This window comes from Denticeps clupeoides, chromosome 16 (genome assembly GCF_900700375.1).
Source record: "Denticeps clupeoides chromosome 16, fDenClu1.1, whole genome shotgun sequence".
NCBI classification, from domain to species: Eukaryota; Metazoa; Chordata; class Actinopteri; order Clupeiformes; family Denticipitidae; genus Denticeps; species Denticeps clupeoides.
The window spans coordinates 12,110,089-12,126,466 of record NC_041722.1 but is presented as its reverse complement, the minus strand read 5'-3'; the positions used below and the strand labels follow the sequence as shown (position 1 = coordinate 12,126,466).

At 42.7% G+C, this 16,378-nt stretch overlaps 1 protein-coding gene across 3 annotated transcripts in view; it reads right to left on the bottom strand.

The window, feature by feature from the left end:
• The window catches only part of dennd2b (DENN domain containing 2B), a 46,392-nt gene that overhangs the window by 6,683 nt on the left and 23,331 nt on the right, over positions 1 to 16,378 (bottom strand). For all 3 annotated transcript variants that reach the window (XM_028956008.1, XM_028956007.1, XM_028956006.1), the window contains 11 exons: positions 15,335 to 15,480; positions 11,977 to 12,119; positions 11,640 to 11,843; positions 11,061 to 11,157; positions 10,934 to 10,978; positions 10,653 to 10,837; positions 9,814 to 9,923; positions 8,635 to 8,704; positions 6,445 to 6,522; positions 4,866 to 5,006; positions 4,641 to 4,789 (listed from right to left, as the gene is read on the bottom strand). In XM_028956008.1, coding sequence (XP_028811841.1) covers positions 4,641 to 4,789; positions 4,866 to 5,006; positions 6,445 to 6,522; positions 8,635 to 8,704; positions 9,814 to 9,923; positions 10,653 to 10,837; positions 10,934 to 10,978; positions 11,061 to 11,157; positions 11,640 to 11,843; positions 11,977 to 12,119; positions 15,335 to 15,480 — 1,368 coding nt within the window. The remainder of the gene's footprint in view (positions 1 to 4,640; positions 4,790 to 4,865; positions 5,007 to 6,444; positions 6,523 to 8,634; positions 8,705 to 9,813; positions 9,924 to 10,652; positions 10,838 to 10,933; positions 10,979 to 11,060; positions 11,158 to 11,639; positions 11,844 to 11,976; positions 12,120 to 15,334; positions 15,481 to 16,378) is intronic.

Genomic DNA, 16,378 nt, shown 5'->3' with positions numbered 1-16,378 from the left:
GTTACCCACTAGGCTACTACCACCCTAGTACAGTTAGGCAAGTACAGTTGCCTAACCACATAGCATGAAAAGCAAAACAGCGTGGCACATTAAAATATGTCTAGGTGGTAAATATTTGGTGTCTCTGAAAGAAACAGACAGAGGAAAGAGAAAGCGAGCCTGCATTGTTGTCATATGCTTTTTTTTTTTAAAGCACCCCAGGACACTCTCCCCAGGACAGACAGGAGCTCACAGCTCTGCGTAACAGAGACAGAACACCGCAGCAGCGGCCACAACAATTGAAACAGGACTCCACAAATGTTCCTGCCAGGAAAAGCACAAATTCCCTGCCCACAGTGCACCCTTGCTTAAATGGAAGATGACTTTTTCCCACAGTTTCGCAAGCAAAACATGCACGGCACCGTCCAGAAAAATAAAATGATGGCGTTTATTATATACAAAAAGAACACTGTTAAAGCAGATCCAGATTTTGTCTTTTGTCAGAACTCAATAACACTGGAAATCCTTTGGGACTGAAACACCACAAGCTGTCATAGTGATCTCTGAAGGACAGAGTAGACCTTATCTCAGGCTGATTCCTGCTTTTAAAAGGACAGTTTGAGATAAATTGGTTTCTATTGCTGCTAGCAATTGAGATGGGAATCGAGAACTGTCTGCAAAGTGCAACAACTGCACTTTGCAAACGATGTTGTGAATTATTTATGAGTATTGGATGTGCTGCCAAGGCCCATTTTAGTTTAACGTTCTGCAGTTGTGTTTAATGCACAGTTTTACATAAAAACACCAATCATCATAGCACCTGCAACACTGTGTGACTAAAGACAGAATGTTGGAAATGGGCTTCTCAAAATTCTGAAAAAAAGTATTCACACACACTTATGCGCGGTAATTCTTCCTCTGCACCATACAGGCCGTGTCTCTGTGTGGTACGGCAGACGGATGAGGAGTTGACATCCACAAATCACTACATCGACAGGCAGAACATTCTGGACACAGGTGAGGCTCAAATGTCTTTCCCAATCTTCCTGACCATGAGGGCCTCAAGTCAGTGAATCCGCCACCCAGCCCCAGTACCCCTGCCTGAAAGCAGCAGCACAGGAAGTAGTTCAGTATGTGAGAATGGAAGGTTCCCCACCGGGGCAACGTCCATATGCTGCGGGCCAATCTGCGCCCGAGTTTATACCAAGAGACTCTCCAGGGCAACATTGCCAGCGGTTATAATAATGATGGGAATGTCAGCTGGCTGGGCCGGTGGCTACAGAAGCCTGGATTTTCATTTTGTTGCCTTTTGGAGATCTTTTGCACATGGGCTTCTACCATGTATTTAAACTCCAGGGTACACAGAACCATTTGAGTGTTTCTATTTTTTGCTCTTTGTCTTTTGGTCCACATTATACATCACACATTATAAAAAACGCAGTGGAGTAATTAATGCGCATTTACCCCACAGTTTGTTCCTGTGCCTACAGGCAAACGGCAACCAGCAACTACTTTGCTTACAGAGTCATAGTGTAAATAAAGATCTAAATCATCAAGAAAAAGGTGTAATTTAATCCAAATAGTTTAAAGGAAAGAGAATAAGTTGCAAATTAACTTCTTATCATGACAAAAATAACCAAGGCAACAATAGAACAAGAACTGTTATGAAAACAATGCAAAACTACAATAATGGTTTTGTTCATGAAATTGACATACAGTAAATCGTAGACAATGAAAACAGTCTGTTCTTTTGTGATGTAATGTAATGTATTGTGATGTAAATATCACCATATAATATAATTATAAAAACAGCTTTGATATGGATGTTTATGCTGCATGCTGCCTAGCTGCAAAGGCTCTAACATGTTAACACGGTGCCGTGCATGTTGACAGAAAGAGGTTGGAAAGCTAGCTGAATAAAAATAGAAACAAGAATGCATGGAAGGGTGGACCTGTCCACTCTACACAGTCTAGTGGTTATTGTCATTTTAGTTCATGTTCTCTTCTGCATCCTTGCAATACTTTTCCAGGAAAAAACAGGCTGTTTCATGCTCCACTGTACACAGGACAAACCTTGACAAGGGCTACAAATGCAGTTTTCAAGGTCCTGTATAACTGTGAGAATAAACAGCACCTTGTGTATAAGTGTCTGTAATGAAATAGCTTGCTACATCACAAAGATTAAATGATGAACGTCTCATTAAAACTCTTTTTTGTTCCAATTTTGAGTAAAACTAGAGTGTGAAATGCCACAATGCCACATGGGGAATAACCTTCAAAACTGTCACATTCTGGCTGACGTGTGATATGTGTGATAAGCGTATTAAAAAGAGTATAGTTTGAACCAGATGAGATGTATTCTTGTGAGTGGTTTTAAATTCTGTGTGATCACAGGACAATCTGACACAAAGATCTTTCACACTCAAGACCTGCTTATCCATCCCGTCCACAGGAGCTGCTCCCTCTAGAAAAAGCCTACATTCCATTTTTAAAACTCCACGCTCCACATTATGCCTCATAGCTTGCCCTTGCAACCTACCTACATACACCTACAGTAACGTAGCCAAGGCTGGGAAGAAGGGAGTTTGACTCAAAACCAACAAACCAGCCTCAGCCCTTACCGTCACTCCTGGGAAAACAAGAATATTTGCACTTTGCCGGTAAGAGCTTGCCTGGTAAACGTAGACTAGGTTAGGCAAATACAATGTGACCCTACAAGGAGAGAGTTGCGTTGCATCATATCTTAAGCAATGAGTGCAGTTGAGTGAGTCATACATCATTTTACTGCTGGCAGGGCATTCTGGGATAATTCTGCAATGCGGGCTCCCAGGGGGTGTGTTGCTGCGTCCGCGTGAGGCACGTCCTCTCTCCGAAACACAAGGCACTGCGCAACCATGATACTTCCTTAACACATCTGGGCTTGGCCCACAGCACAGTTCCCACCTATCCTGTTTTTAAAGCGGCTTAGCGGTGAACAGTCCAGCAGCGAGATCACCTCTGTTGTGGCAGTGGGTGTGAGCTATAGGGAGTGGATCTATTCCGAATGCTGAATAAAAGAGCAGGCTCGGGGGGTTCAGTTAGGCACAAATCAGCTATTTACAAAAGGATCGTATCAGGATAATCAGGATCGTAACCTTTTGTGTGTGTCTGTAATCCTATGATGGAATGCAGCGTTTTGCTATTTCACTGTTATTGGGGACAAAACTGAGCCAATCTTGTACAACTCAAGATTTAATAACTTTATTTGACGTATTGGGACCCTGTGTCCTCAGCTGGTGGGCAGTCCTTCAGCCAGGCTTCAGCTTGGAATGAGGGTCTTGGTATACAGGGAGTAAAAATGGCTCCATCAGTCAAGGAAGTGACAGCGAGGCCACAGATCAGAGAGGCGAATTGCACACACAGGAAGTGCATTCTTTCCCCTCGTCGTCACTGCCCACCCCAGGTCCCCTGCTGATGTTTGTTTAAACTATCCTCTGATTTGTGGAGATTAGCATTTCACAAAAACACGCTCCCTAGCAACCCTGCTGTGCCCCGCAGGGTTCCATGACCACCCGGCGCTCCCTGGGGACCCCTCCATCTCATCCGGCCCAGCACGGCATCCTGGGTAGCGCAGCGTGGCCCCTAGCAGAGCCATGACCCACTTCTGGGTGCAGAGTGGCAGGATTTTCTGCTGTGGTTGGTGGAGGGTGCGGCCAGAGATGGGTCCCCTGATTGATTTAGCAGCTCCCTCTCAGCCCCTGTCTGTGAGAAGCTGCAGAAGCTGTCCTGATCTGCCAGACTACTACAGGGGAAACCAAAGTGGAAGGCTGCTATTAGCCGAATGTGTCTGGGTGGATGACAAACAGTGTGGACTGTGAGTGAGATCAGCTATACTGAATTTGGCAGAGGCTAAAAAAATGCACTGGTCACCATGCACTAAGTGCCCAGCACGCTGCGGTAAATATTCAGCGGAGGACCGGGGCCGTCGCTGATTTAACATTTGGGAATTGTGGCTGCCCCTCGTATCCAGAGAAACTCAGTGATTATCACTAAGCTCTGACTTTTTTTGGGAAAAAGAAAAACCAGTCAAAACCACAGCTACAGCGAACACAAACATTAAAAGAGGAAATTTATGGAGCCAGGAGATAAAAAATCTCTCTCATTTAAGACAGATGTTGTTTCCACAGGCTCTGAATGGGTGGATGAACAAAAAACATTGACACCGGGCAATAGCAATAACTGGGAAGCATGTATTATTGGTAACATCTGTAACCCCAGAGAGAGAGAAATGGCTGTTCACTGTGGCCACGGCGCACTTTCAGTTACGAAGCGATTTGCAAAGTAAAAAAAAAAAAATCTTTACCATTTACGGCCGTGAACTGGACAGCGCTGTTTATTTTCAGAATATAAACAACATATAGGTTTCGGCCTAGATTTATATCTCCACTGTGGACATTTCGGGGGAAACAGACGACCAAATCCAAACCAGGAGTAATACAAAATTTCAAAGGCAAACAAATATGATTTTGAAACAAATAATGTTATTTTAACTTCTATAGCGCCTTAAGACATTTATAACATCAACAGAATGGCTACTGATAAGACCGGGTTGACATGTTCATCTAACAAAAATAAACTTACTGATAACATATGTTACAGGCACAGCTTAAATGCGACCTTACCTGAGTTTATCGGCCACAAATATGACCCTGCGCTCCAGCAGCAGAGAGGCAAAAACACGGATGACTTGTCTCACGCTCAGGCACTTGAAAAGGCACTCGAAATCCACATGCTCGAGCCGAGAGTCCATGGGTCGCCTCAGCTCGATCACCTGCAGAAGAGCAGCACACATGAACTGTTTCTGAATCAAACTTCCTCCGACCAATGTTTATTCCAAATATCCTCACATCATTCCCTTCTCCAGGCAGGAATGTCTTGACTTTGATGGTTTTCCCAGGTGCAGGGAAGGGCGACTCCATCAGACTCCGCATGAATGGGTAGACCAGAGCGGCTGAGATGCCCCTCCGCCTCTCCACCTCATCCAAGATCTGTCCACAACACACATTGTTAAGGCCCCTAATCACAACTAACCTGCATTACTGTACATCAACTGAAAATATGCATCCTAATGCCAACAGTTTTAGGTGCTGTAGGGTGAGGATTAAGGTTCAGCTTGTCTTAAAGCTGGACCATGAAAGTGTTGGGCTAAAGCTGTGGCACTGCGGTTCTGCAAACATATTTATCTCCATTGTTTTGATGCCTCATAAATTAAGCACACGAGCTAAACCAACCTTAAATAAGGGAAATAAATGTCTGAGGAGTTTCCAGAGATCAGGCTGTATTTAAAGCCCTTTATTGTGGGCGCACACCGGCCAGTCTGTGGAAAATTGTCTTACATGAAACCGGCCCATGTTGCAAAAAATGTTGGGGGCCGCTGCATTATAAATCCTTATTTATTGTTAGAATGGATAAGAAGAGGTCATTTGAAATGTAGACGGCTGAATAATTCATAATATTAATATTGAAAAAAAAAATGAAGTCCTATGTGACAGAAAGCTGGGAACATATTTATATTTTGAATTAATGAAGTTCTCACTTGCCATGCATAGCAATGAGGCACAAGTTCCTGTATAAAGGTTCTCCGTGTAACTGTGTGCAGTTTTAGTCCCACTCTAAACTGAACACAACAGGATTTGTAAGGATCTTGGCTCTGCAAATATAATTAAAAAAACACATTCGCTTCAAGGTCACTTGATCCCCTCGGCACTTCACTCCATTTTATATCTCTCCAGTCCACTATACACACACACACACACACACACACACACACACACTCCTAAGATACTGAAATAGGAAACCTAGGAAACTCACGTCCTGTCACGTTAATTAGGGAAGGCTTTAAAAGGCCTTGAGATGGAATGTTTCATTCCTGCATTTCAAATCAGTTTCCTCACCTCTACAGTTTCATAGGCCATTAAACAGAGGACGTCAGACAACAAAAGCACCTCAAGAGCTGCCTAGGTACACATTTGAGTGAAATATGTGTCTGATTTTATTACCGTTGTCTATTTTCCATGTCTACTGGTGAAATCTATTTTCCTTCTATTATAAATCATCTTTCTCATCTCTTCTCCCTAAAATAAATGTAATTCTCTTAAGATCCGCACTCCATAACAAGGTTCATGGAGGAAAAAGGTAAATGGAGGCTCCTGACGCACAAACAAGTAAAGTATAAGTTGCAGACGTACAAAGAGTGCTCTGTTTCAGGTGAGGCGGAGGTGAGGCGGCGGGAAGCGAAGGAAACAATTACGGAGGAAAATTCACAGGAGAGGAGATTACTGCAAGCACTGTGCCAGGCAGCCGGCCTCTGGCACGGCTTCAACATGACCACTAGCCGGCAGCCCCAGCTGTGATGACACACGATGCCGTCTCCATGGAGACCGGCGGGATGGCGCAGCACACTTCGGTGAGAAAGGATTATCTCACCTTGGAGAACAGGTCGAAACAGCCCAGCCTGCTGATCACACAGTACACCTCTGGAACTCGAGGTCCTTTCCCACTCGGCTGAAAGGGGAGGAGAAACACAAGATCAGTCCATCAAGCGGGGGATCTGTCCCGCCAGATACAACGCGCGGCCTGAAGACAGAGATACGAGGTGAAATCTGATTCTGATCCCTATCCTAAAGTAGAGGATGAGCCCTTTGGTGCTACAGAAACACAGGCTTCTAGAAGTTTTTTCTGCTGCTATTCAGAGTTTTTCCGTTTCCTGAGGATATGTTCACATTTGTTCTGGCAGACACTATAATCCAAAGTGACACAAAAAGAATACAGATAATGAAGGTGTTTCATCAGCCAGGTAGTACCCTGATTCAGTAGCTGGGGGAATTTGCCGCAATTGTTACAGTAAAAATGTTTGATAAGACAATGGTTATCATACAATATGTTTTTAAACAAGTTAAGCTTCATAACACAGTCACACTAAATAAGACACAGCAATAGTAGCCTAGTGGGTAACACACTCACGTATGAACCAGAAGACCCAGGTTCAAATCCCACTTACTACATTGTGTACCTGAGCAAGACACTTAACCCTAAGTTGCTCCGGGGGGGACTGTCCCTGTAACTACTGAATGTAAGTCGCTCTGGATAAGGGTGTCTGATAAATGCAGTAAATGTAAATGTAAATGTAAATGCAATACAATACAGCAATACATGCAGCGATAGTGCTTTACTAATCAAAGCGGAATGAATCAGTTATGGCTGGTACATACAGTTACGTCAGAATCACTGCATGGTGCAATATTTACTACAAAAAGGATATAAGCATAATTAATATAATCATGCGCCTGCAGGCTCTCAGCTGATTCCTATAGAGCAAAAGTCATCAGGACAGAAAGGAGCCACAAATCATGGCTGCAGCATCAATGTGGTTCTTGAGACCTGCTGTTATTCTTGTGTTTGTTTCAGTTCCTGTCCTTCTGACACGCCTACAACCTTTGTTAAGGTTCTTTTTCCCTTTCCTCTCCTCTTGGCCCATGTGCTGGTTCTTTTTGTTTGTTATAATAATGTTTTGCCCTGATGTCCTGCCTCTGCACTCATTTCCCCATCAGAATTGTGGTTGTGACACACGGATGCAAATGGAATACCTTTGTTCTCTATGTATGTTGAAATAGTCAATAATCCATTAGTACATGTCATAAATAGTAGCGAAAGAAATATAGTAACTGTGGTGTACATAAACCTTTGGACTATTAGAAAAGTTAAATGGTATATTTTAAAGTTTCCTATCTATAGGTACACTTCCCACTTTTAACCAAACACAATTGCCTTCAAAGTGTTAATGATTAACCACATTCTACCCATAAAGCAATTTGGGCAGCTTTAACGTTTTTTTTATACCAAACCGCAGACACACAAGCACACAAACACACACGATCCCCCATCCACTTGTCCTTATTAGGTATGCAACTTTCTCCATTGCCTTTTCCAAATGGTTGATTAAATCAAGCATGTGGAGCTCGAAAATCCTTAGGAATGCTTCCCACATGCCAGGCCCTGGACAGGCTTCAGCAGAGGAGCAGAGAGAAGCCACCCGCTCTCCCAGGCCATCAGGGAGCAACTCAATCCTGGGCAGACTGAAGGAGCCGAGACAGCCGAGAGCCAATCTCGCACAGGGCAGCGAAAAGAACAACATTATAACCGGCTTCTCAAAATCCACAACCAGCATCGCACGCCTCACTACAGCACACAAAAGTTCCAAGGAACACACTAGAACATGGCTAAAGTGACACAGTAACAGACAAACAAAAGAAGCGACTGACATAAAACTTCAAAGGAGAAGCAAAAAGAAAAAGAAAAAAAAGCAGCAGGACTTCACTCCAATGAAAAACATTTCATGGCAGCTTTTCATGCGTTCATTTCCTGAGAAAGTCTCATTAAACAGAAGTTGTTGAGTTTGCAAGCACCCATACCCTTGCAATGAAACAAAATAAATAACCGAATAACGGTTTTGCAAGTGGATTACAACTCATTCACTTTGCCTCGCTCTGTAATTAGCAAGCTGTAATGTGATGCTATGTGTGAGCAGGAGTAAACACAGCTTATAAAAAAAAAGATCTTAAAATAATTTAACTGCGTAGTGCTGGCATGACGACATAAAACCAAGCCAAGACTTACCAGGAGCCGCCTACAGTAGCCGAAGCGCCTGCTGCCATCCTCTCCAGTCAGCATAAAAGAGAAGGTTTCGCTGTACCAAAACACAAATGGCCTCCATTACTCCATGGAGACACACCGTATCATTCAAATACTGGTCTGAGAGACAAAGTTTAACCATTATTCTGCCGGCCAGTGTATTCACATTCAGTGGTGAACTGACATGTTTGCTTGGCTTTGCAAGTTTGCGGCAGACAGTTAAAGAAAGGTAAACTTTCCAATGTGACTGTTTTAATGTCATTATTGTTGTTGGGCCTGAAATGCCTACCAAGTGTTAACATGATGTGTGAATGCATGTCATTAAAGGTTCCACTACAGCTTCTTGTTGTAAGCTAAAATACCCTACAGGACGGTTCTCTATGTGATGCATGGGACATTTTGATAACTCAAGTTACTTTATCCCCATAACTAGTGGTCAGAACTATGAACAAGTTTGACATGTATGTAGTACTTGTCGTGCCTTACTACTGGGTAGTTCAATATAAAGTTATGACAAAAGCTATACAAACAGTTTGAAAACTTGCCATGTGATACACGGGACACAGAAAAATGGTCTCACTTGTTAAAACAAACTCACACAATACAATTCTGTGAACTCTATAAGCATTCGGACAAAACTATTGCGCCAAATATTTCATTGTATAATGGCTGTCAAAACTGTGCTTCAATAAAATTAGGTTCATATAATACCGATATATGCAACTAAAATTACCAAGATGGTGCACGGGACTACAATCTCACTGGTCTAAAAGCTACACGAATACTGTTGAGTTTAACATATGAGAACCAATACTACCAATACGAAAATTTTAATGAAGCCCGATGCACTATTCAACAAAACATATATAAACTGAACTTTGAATGTCTAGGTTATGATAATAATTTGCCTTGAATTAGTGAAAATTAGTGAAATCACAAGACATTTATTTTAATACATTGAAATTAAATGATGTTCCACATTAATATTTTTAAATACTCAAACACAACTAAAAGTGCAAATATTACATAAATCTTTTTAGAATTTTAGTTTCATTCTCCAGAGAATGGCCCTCTAGCTTTGTGTAGTTTGTCTGGCAGGTTTCCCTAGAAGTCTTTAACTAGAGAGGGTTGAGTAAGACAGAACTTTGGAAAAGTCTCTTGTACCTGATGAACTCAGTCACAGGGCTCCAGTCTTTGGCGTCAGGGAAGCAAAACTGTGGGATGGCCTTGAGCCTCTGCTCAGCTTCCCTCATCTGCTTGGTGGGTCTCTCTAGCTGTAAGTAGACAGGAATGCCCAATCAAAAACCTGGGATTGGGTGTGAGGGAGTGGAAAACCGGCTGGCTTGGGTAACATTTTGCCCTAAATTCCCTGGCAATTTGTACATGCTTTTCAGGTTCTTTGATTTTATCCAGAGTTATTTTTCACAACCTCCTGCCATGTAGTATTTCTTCTCGTCAAAAATTCTGTCCAACACCAGACCTCGAAATTCCTCTTTCACACCCCACATACACCCTGAAACATTCTTCTTTGTTTCAGAGCTAAAAGTGTCATTGGGTCAAACTTTTCACTGGCAAAGAATCAACATACTGCACCCCTCAAGTTCATCCACTGAACCACATCTCCAACAACATAAAAAGCCAATTACCAAGTGGCTAAACACTTAACTACCATGGAAACGGTTTCCTGGTTACACCACTTTCTCACAACATGCCCCCTGCCCTTAGCCCCCTCCTGCCCATATATTAAATGCATCGTTACCATCAATGTGAAATAAACATAGAAAATTACTGCAAAAAGAGAGTGAAATGACACAGAGTCCATTGAAATATCACATTCTGCTTTTTAAGGTCCTTTGAAAGTTAGCTTCCATACATTAGATACTGCTGAGGAGAAAAAGTAATAATTCACTAGCAGATATATCACAGGCAGTGCTGCCTGCTGAGAGGTCAGAATATCAGTCGAATTTCTTTGCCTGTAGAATCTGTTTAGCTGCATGCTTCACCTTTGGAAACTGGTAGGTCACTTCAGGAGTGTAGGAGTTCTTGGTGGGCTTCTTCTTAAGGGAAACCACCACAAAGTACTCAAAAAGTTCCCTCTCCTGCCACTCGAGAAGCTGTAGCTCTAGTGTGCGGTAGCTGGGCGCGCGGCGCAGCATTGACTGCAGCTTCAACAGTCTCTGGGTGTGTGCTGAAAACGGCAAACGCAGAAAATATTTTAAATAAAATTGTTTTACTAAGCCACACGAACACAATGGACTTTGACTGGCATGTGGCAACCTCTCACCTTTAAATCTGTCATCAGAGTCACTCTCACTCTCGCTGTTGTCATCTGTAAACAGACAGAGGGCAGGATTTTAGGGCATCTGCAGGGTCAGGGGTCATCTGAAGAAATTTAGAGTTTGTGCCCCTACCTCTCAGAGAAGACGTTTCAATGTTGGACAGAGAAAGCTTCTTCAAACGCTTCTTCCCTCTCTTAGAACTGTAGATGGTGTTTATTCTCTGCACCACCTGAAGAGCAGAAAGTGGAAAAATTTATTCATATTTATTTTACATTCATATGTTACTCCATCAAATAGTTAACTTTTTATTATGTATTTATTTTTTTTCATTAAGTTATTTCTATTAATACATTTAAACACCTTATATAACTATATCATAAGCAAAATTTGAGATCAACAAACTTTAACTCACAGTTAAAGTGGATTATTATTTCAGTATAAAAATTGGATATATTCAAAGTGAAGGAAAGAGTTTATGAGATTTCCTTCAGTGAAAACAAAGAGTTTGGAAGTTTTCTCCAGGCACTGTTCAAATGCTGTGACCTTAGCTGTTTTGTAAAACAGTAAAACTGAGGGCTGCATTCCACAGCTACCAGGTCAGGAACCATCAGGAATGGCAGCACATTTTGCCCTTACAGCAAGGGTTTATGACTTATGGCTCCAGGCTTGGAGAAGGAAAGAGTGAGGTCCACCCTGTGTAACCCATCTTACCTTGGGGACCATTCTGTGTCGGCGGGATGCCAGAGTATCACTGGCAGTGCTCAGGCTGTCATCCAGTTGGCCACAGGGGGAGGTTGAGAGCTGTGGCATGAGCATCATCTCGTCGTGGCTGTGCCGCTTTGCCAGGCGGGATGCCCTCTTTCTGTCCGCAGGGCCTGGCAGGCGTAGGGACTGACTGCTGGGTTTGGAGGGAAGCTGTGGAGACCCGGATACTCCATTACAACATTACAATTACAGGCATCTTGGATCAGCTATCATATACCTCAGGAATTTCAATCCTTGTTTGTGTTATGCGCTAATTATACTTATACTTTTCCCAGTGAATTACCTGTGGGGGTGAACTTTGCGTGTTGTCCTGAGAGGTCCACATACGATTAAGGGGGTCTCGGGAGCTCTTGCTTAAAAGGTGAGATTTTCTGACCAGGTTGCGCTTCAGGTCCACGTCCTCGTATGGGTTCTCCTTCATGGACTCTGAATGACAAGGCAAAAACATAGTTTACGTTGCCGCGCCAGCTTCAAAGATTAGAGACCTCAGCCAAATGTCACCATAATAGAGGGATAACAAGTGCGTAGGAGACACACAAAACAAGAGTGAAAATTAGAGAGATTGACAGGGGAAAATGAGAGGCACAAAATGGGGCAGAAATCAGATGAGTCATGCAAGCAGATTTTCTAGAGCAGTCTCTCAGCCTCACTGGTCCAATAAAAGCTGGGCTCTGTTGTTTTAAAGAAGTCCTTTGGCTGCTCTTTGTCTAAAGGTCTTCAGGTCACCTGTGAGTCAAGTCTGTCTATGTAGGTGTTTTTTTTTTCTTTGGAATTAACACTGCCTTTCTCAACTGATGTTATTACATTGCTTCACTTTTTATACTGTTACTCGTGTCAGAAATATGTTTATACGTCAGAATAAATTCTCACGTAGAAAAAAAGGCTTGCATTGCAACATTGCATTGGAACAGAGGCTTAGGGACTCAAATACGTAGAAACGTGCAATACATGGCTCTCCATTTATTAAGTATCAATATCGTTCATTCACATGAGTAGAACTACCTGACAGACCAGGAATGTCAAATTTATAACCGTTGCGCACAAAATGGGACCTAAAAGATGCGTAAGCCTCTTTCTCCGCATACATTGCGATCTATAGAAAAAAACCTCAATGGCAAAAAACAAAAAAAAAATAAATCCGACATAATGAAATAAAAAATCCTATGAATGAATAAGGGAATAAACAGTGATTCGCTGCATTAATTCCTCAAGTACGTCCGAATCGTAGCTTGGTCGTGCATCATGAATCATACAGTGTACACGATGTGCGATCACCGATTCACCCTCCCTGTTTGTAATTCGTTGCCCGTCATGAGGGTGTTCATGTTGGTCCTGTAGTGTGAGCAGTCAGGTCGCAAGGCACAGTACAGTATGAGCACATTTTGTTTCGCATGTGATTTCTTCATACAGTATGAGCTGGACGTTACCCACAACAGGAAACCACCAGGAAAAAATGTAGAGTCTCCCAACTCTACAGTCGGGCCCAACTTTTTTTTTCTTTTTGTTTGTCACCCCACTGCTGTGATCCCCAATAAAAAGAAATTCGGTTTTCCACTTCACCCACAAGCACACCAATTTCAGTTTCAGAAAAAAACTCTGCATGCAAATCTATGTGCAGCCAATCCCAGGTAGAGTGTTTTTTTTTTTTTTTGCATTTTCATCTTATGATTGTACATACACTTATAGTAAATGTTGTCAAAAATGGGAGGAAACACGATGCTCAACCTGACAGCTCAGCTCAAGACTCTTTCCTGTATTTTCATATACCAGTGTCTGCAGTGATTTTGATGGTAGATTTACAATTAGTTCTTCAGCCGCAAAGAATTTCTACATCACAAACATTCTACAACTACAAACATCCCACCACCTTTCGCAGGGGCAAGTCACGACTATATGTTATTGCTGATATCAATTACACCATAAGTGAGGTGTCACGTCTGGTTTTCAGTTTCTATACAATACTTCTGTGAAATGCATTCTGGGATATTTGACTACCAAAGTCCACACAAGCACCATCTACCCAACAATCAAGACTAGATTATAATCTGAGAAGGCTACACAAGCATGTTTGCTTGTCTGCAGCGCTCAGATTCCTTGCTCTACTGACCACCGCCCACAAAACAACATGGCCAGCAGCCTTAACTTGATCCAGATAAAACAGTGTGGACTACAGGTCTCTGTGCAACATTATTAAACGGAAAAAAATATGCAACTGACTCTGTGAATACATGTAAATATTTGGGTGAAATATGATTTGCCTTCACACACTAGGCACTTTTAGAATGAACACACAACCTGTAAACCATAGGATGGTCTTGCAGGAAATGTATACCTTCAGTGGGGTCAGCTTTTTTGAGTAGAATCCTTGTGGACCGCTCCCAGAACACAGAGGCAACATATTTCCCCTTGGAACTAATCAGCATACCCAAAGATTCTCGCCAAACCCACACTCGAGGTGTTTCTCCAACAATGGAGACTTTGTTGGGATGTACAGCAAAGTCATGCAGCCTTGCAGTCTCTGCCTCCAATGAATGCTTGCTCCACTGCCCCTGCACTCAACACCATCAGCAGATTTTTCCAATGTGTCCGTCACGGTGAGATCTGGAACGCCCGATCAATGGCTGCTCACTCTTATTTCGTGTTGGACTCTGGAGCCCAGCGTTCCCAATTCCATGAACATGCAGACATCACGATGCAGTAAGGATGCATCATAGAGCAGTAAGCATTCTGAATCCATCTAAACAGCCTGCCTGGAATCTTGAACTGGAATGAATTCAGTCAGATCTGAATAAATCTCTCTGTGTAACCACAGCCACTGATGTATCTTTGTCTACGGCCTTCACTTGTGCGGGGGTTTGACACGCACGCCTGTTTCTGCTCTCTGAGGTTCTATTGGGTACCAGCTGCACATCAGCCACAGTTCATTTCCTAGTAGGAAGGAATTCGGGCTAATAAAAATGTCTAGCATTGTGTGCCAGCACTCTGTCACCTTCCACTGCAGCAAGACAGAAAGCTGCTGAGTTTATTAGGAGCTGAAGAGACGTGCTGATGTACAGCTATATCCTGTGAGTCTGGGAAAAGAATTCCAGGATCCCCTTGTGGAGAGACAATGGAGTCATCTGTATTACCTTTATAAACAGTGAGAAAAGGCCTTGAACTGAATGACTGACCAGGTTAACAATAACTGTATCATAAAATATGCCACAAAAATATCCAGTGGAGTCGGTGCGTATTACAGCTGACCACTTCTGCGATTAAATATAAATTCAAACCATGACTGTGGAATTCCATTTCTCTAGGGAGTGACAGAAATTATATAACCCATCTGTTATTTCTGGCTTTCAGAATTTCATTGTTGAAAGAAGCTCCGAAGCAAATAATTTTGCCCTTAAAAAGTGTTTTACCAATCCCAGATTGTACTGTAAGGGCTAAATCAGCTCATTTTCCCTCACCGTTTTCATGGTTCGCTCTGTATCCAAACATACGGTCAACAAGACAAGCGCTGTCTCTGCAGTCCTTTGCTCAATATCTTCCAGATTACGAAGGCATATTTACCCTGTTTAGCATGTTTCAATCTGCCACATTGATTGGCAACCATTCATCAATATTCAATATTCATCAATATAGTGTAAAGCTCATACCCATAATGTCCTCGTAGGCATTCTCCTCTAAAGGGCTTTTAGAACTGGGGCGACTGGGGGTGCCCGTGGAGGCCGTGCCGTTCTCAGTGGGCGAGGAGGGGTAGGAAGAGGGCAGGCTAGCAGCATCCTCTGACTCACCCGATTCCCTGAGGAGAAGAGCAGAGAGATTGAGATAGATGTACAGAAGGACAGAGGGGAGCAAGACAAAGCAAGAGCCCTTTGATCGTGCCCAACTGTGTACTGGAAGAGTGGAGAGAGTGGTTTCGGGTTGGCCAACGTCCGCCGTTGGCCAAGAGCTATCAGGAGGACCACCTGAGCAGATGAAAGCAACTCCGGTTCTCCTCATCCTTCAACTGGCTTCTCCACAGCAGACAATTTACAGAACCAAAAGGGAAAAAATCTCTCAGTACATGCTGTTCAAATGAAGGGCAAATCTAATTAAACAGAGGACAGTTGGACTGTTTATTTACCAAAAAAGAGAACGCACCATTGTTTCTGTAACCATGCATGACAGCATGGACACGTCAATCCCTAAGTAAGAACTGTGACATCAGTTATGTTCCACTGTCTTTACATGGCTGTATGTGTCAGTCACTGAAAGGCTCCAAGATCAAAAGCATTAAAGCATCACCAGCCTGGCCAGTCTCCACTGAATGACTGAATCCTGTGCATCTCATGAGGAAGGAACTGCAGTGAGGATCAAGAAAATTTGCTGACTTCATTTTGTTTTCCATGATGTCTGAGGTGAACACAACCACTCTATCTAAAGCTCTGGTGCAGGCCTGTTTAGACTATGACAATTGTGGTTTAAACCCCTTAAGTCACTGCTTAGACTTCAAGGTCAAAGCTTTAGAAAGATATAAGGATTGTGGTGGGGATGTCAGAGTGACCTGTGATTTGTTGCCCATAATAACAATTGCATCACGATAGTGCCGATTCAGGCAATTACATGGCCTGTAGGAGTATAATTGATCAGAGATATTACTATTCTTCATCCACATTATTTAATCCACAATGAATCTGCATATTATGATTGTAATGGGT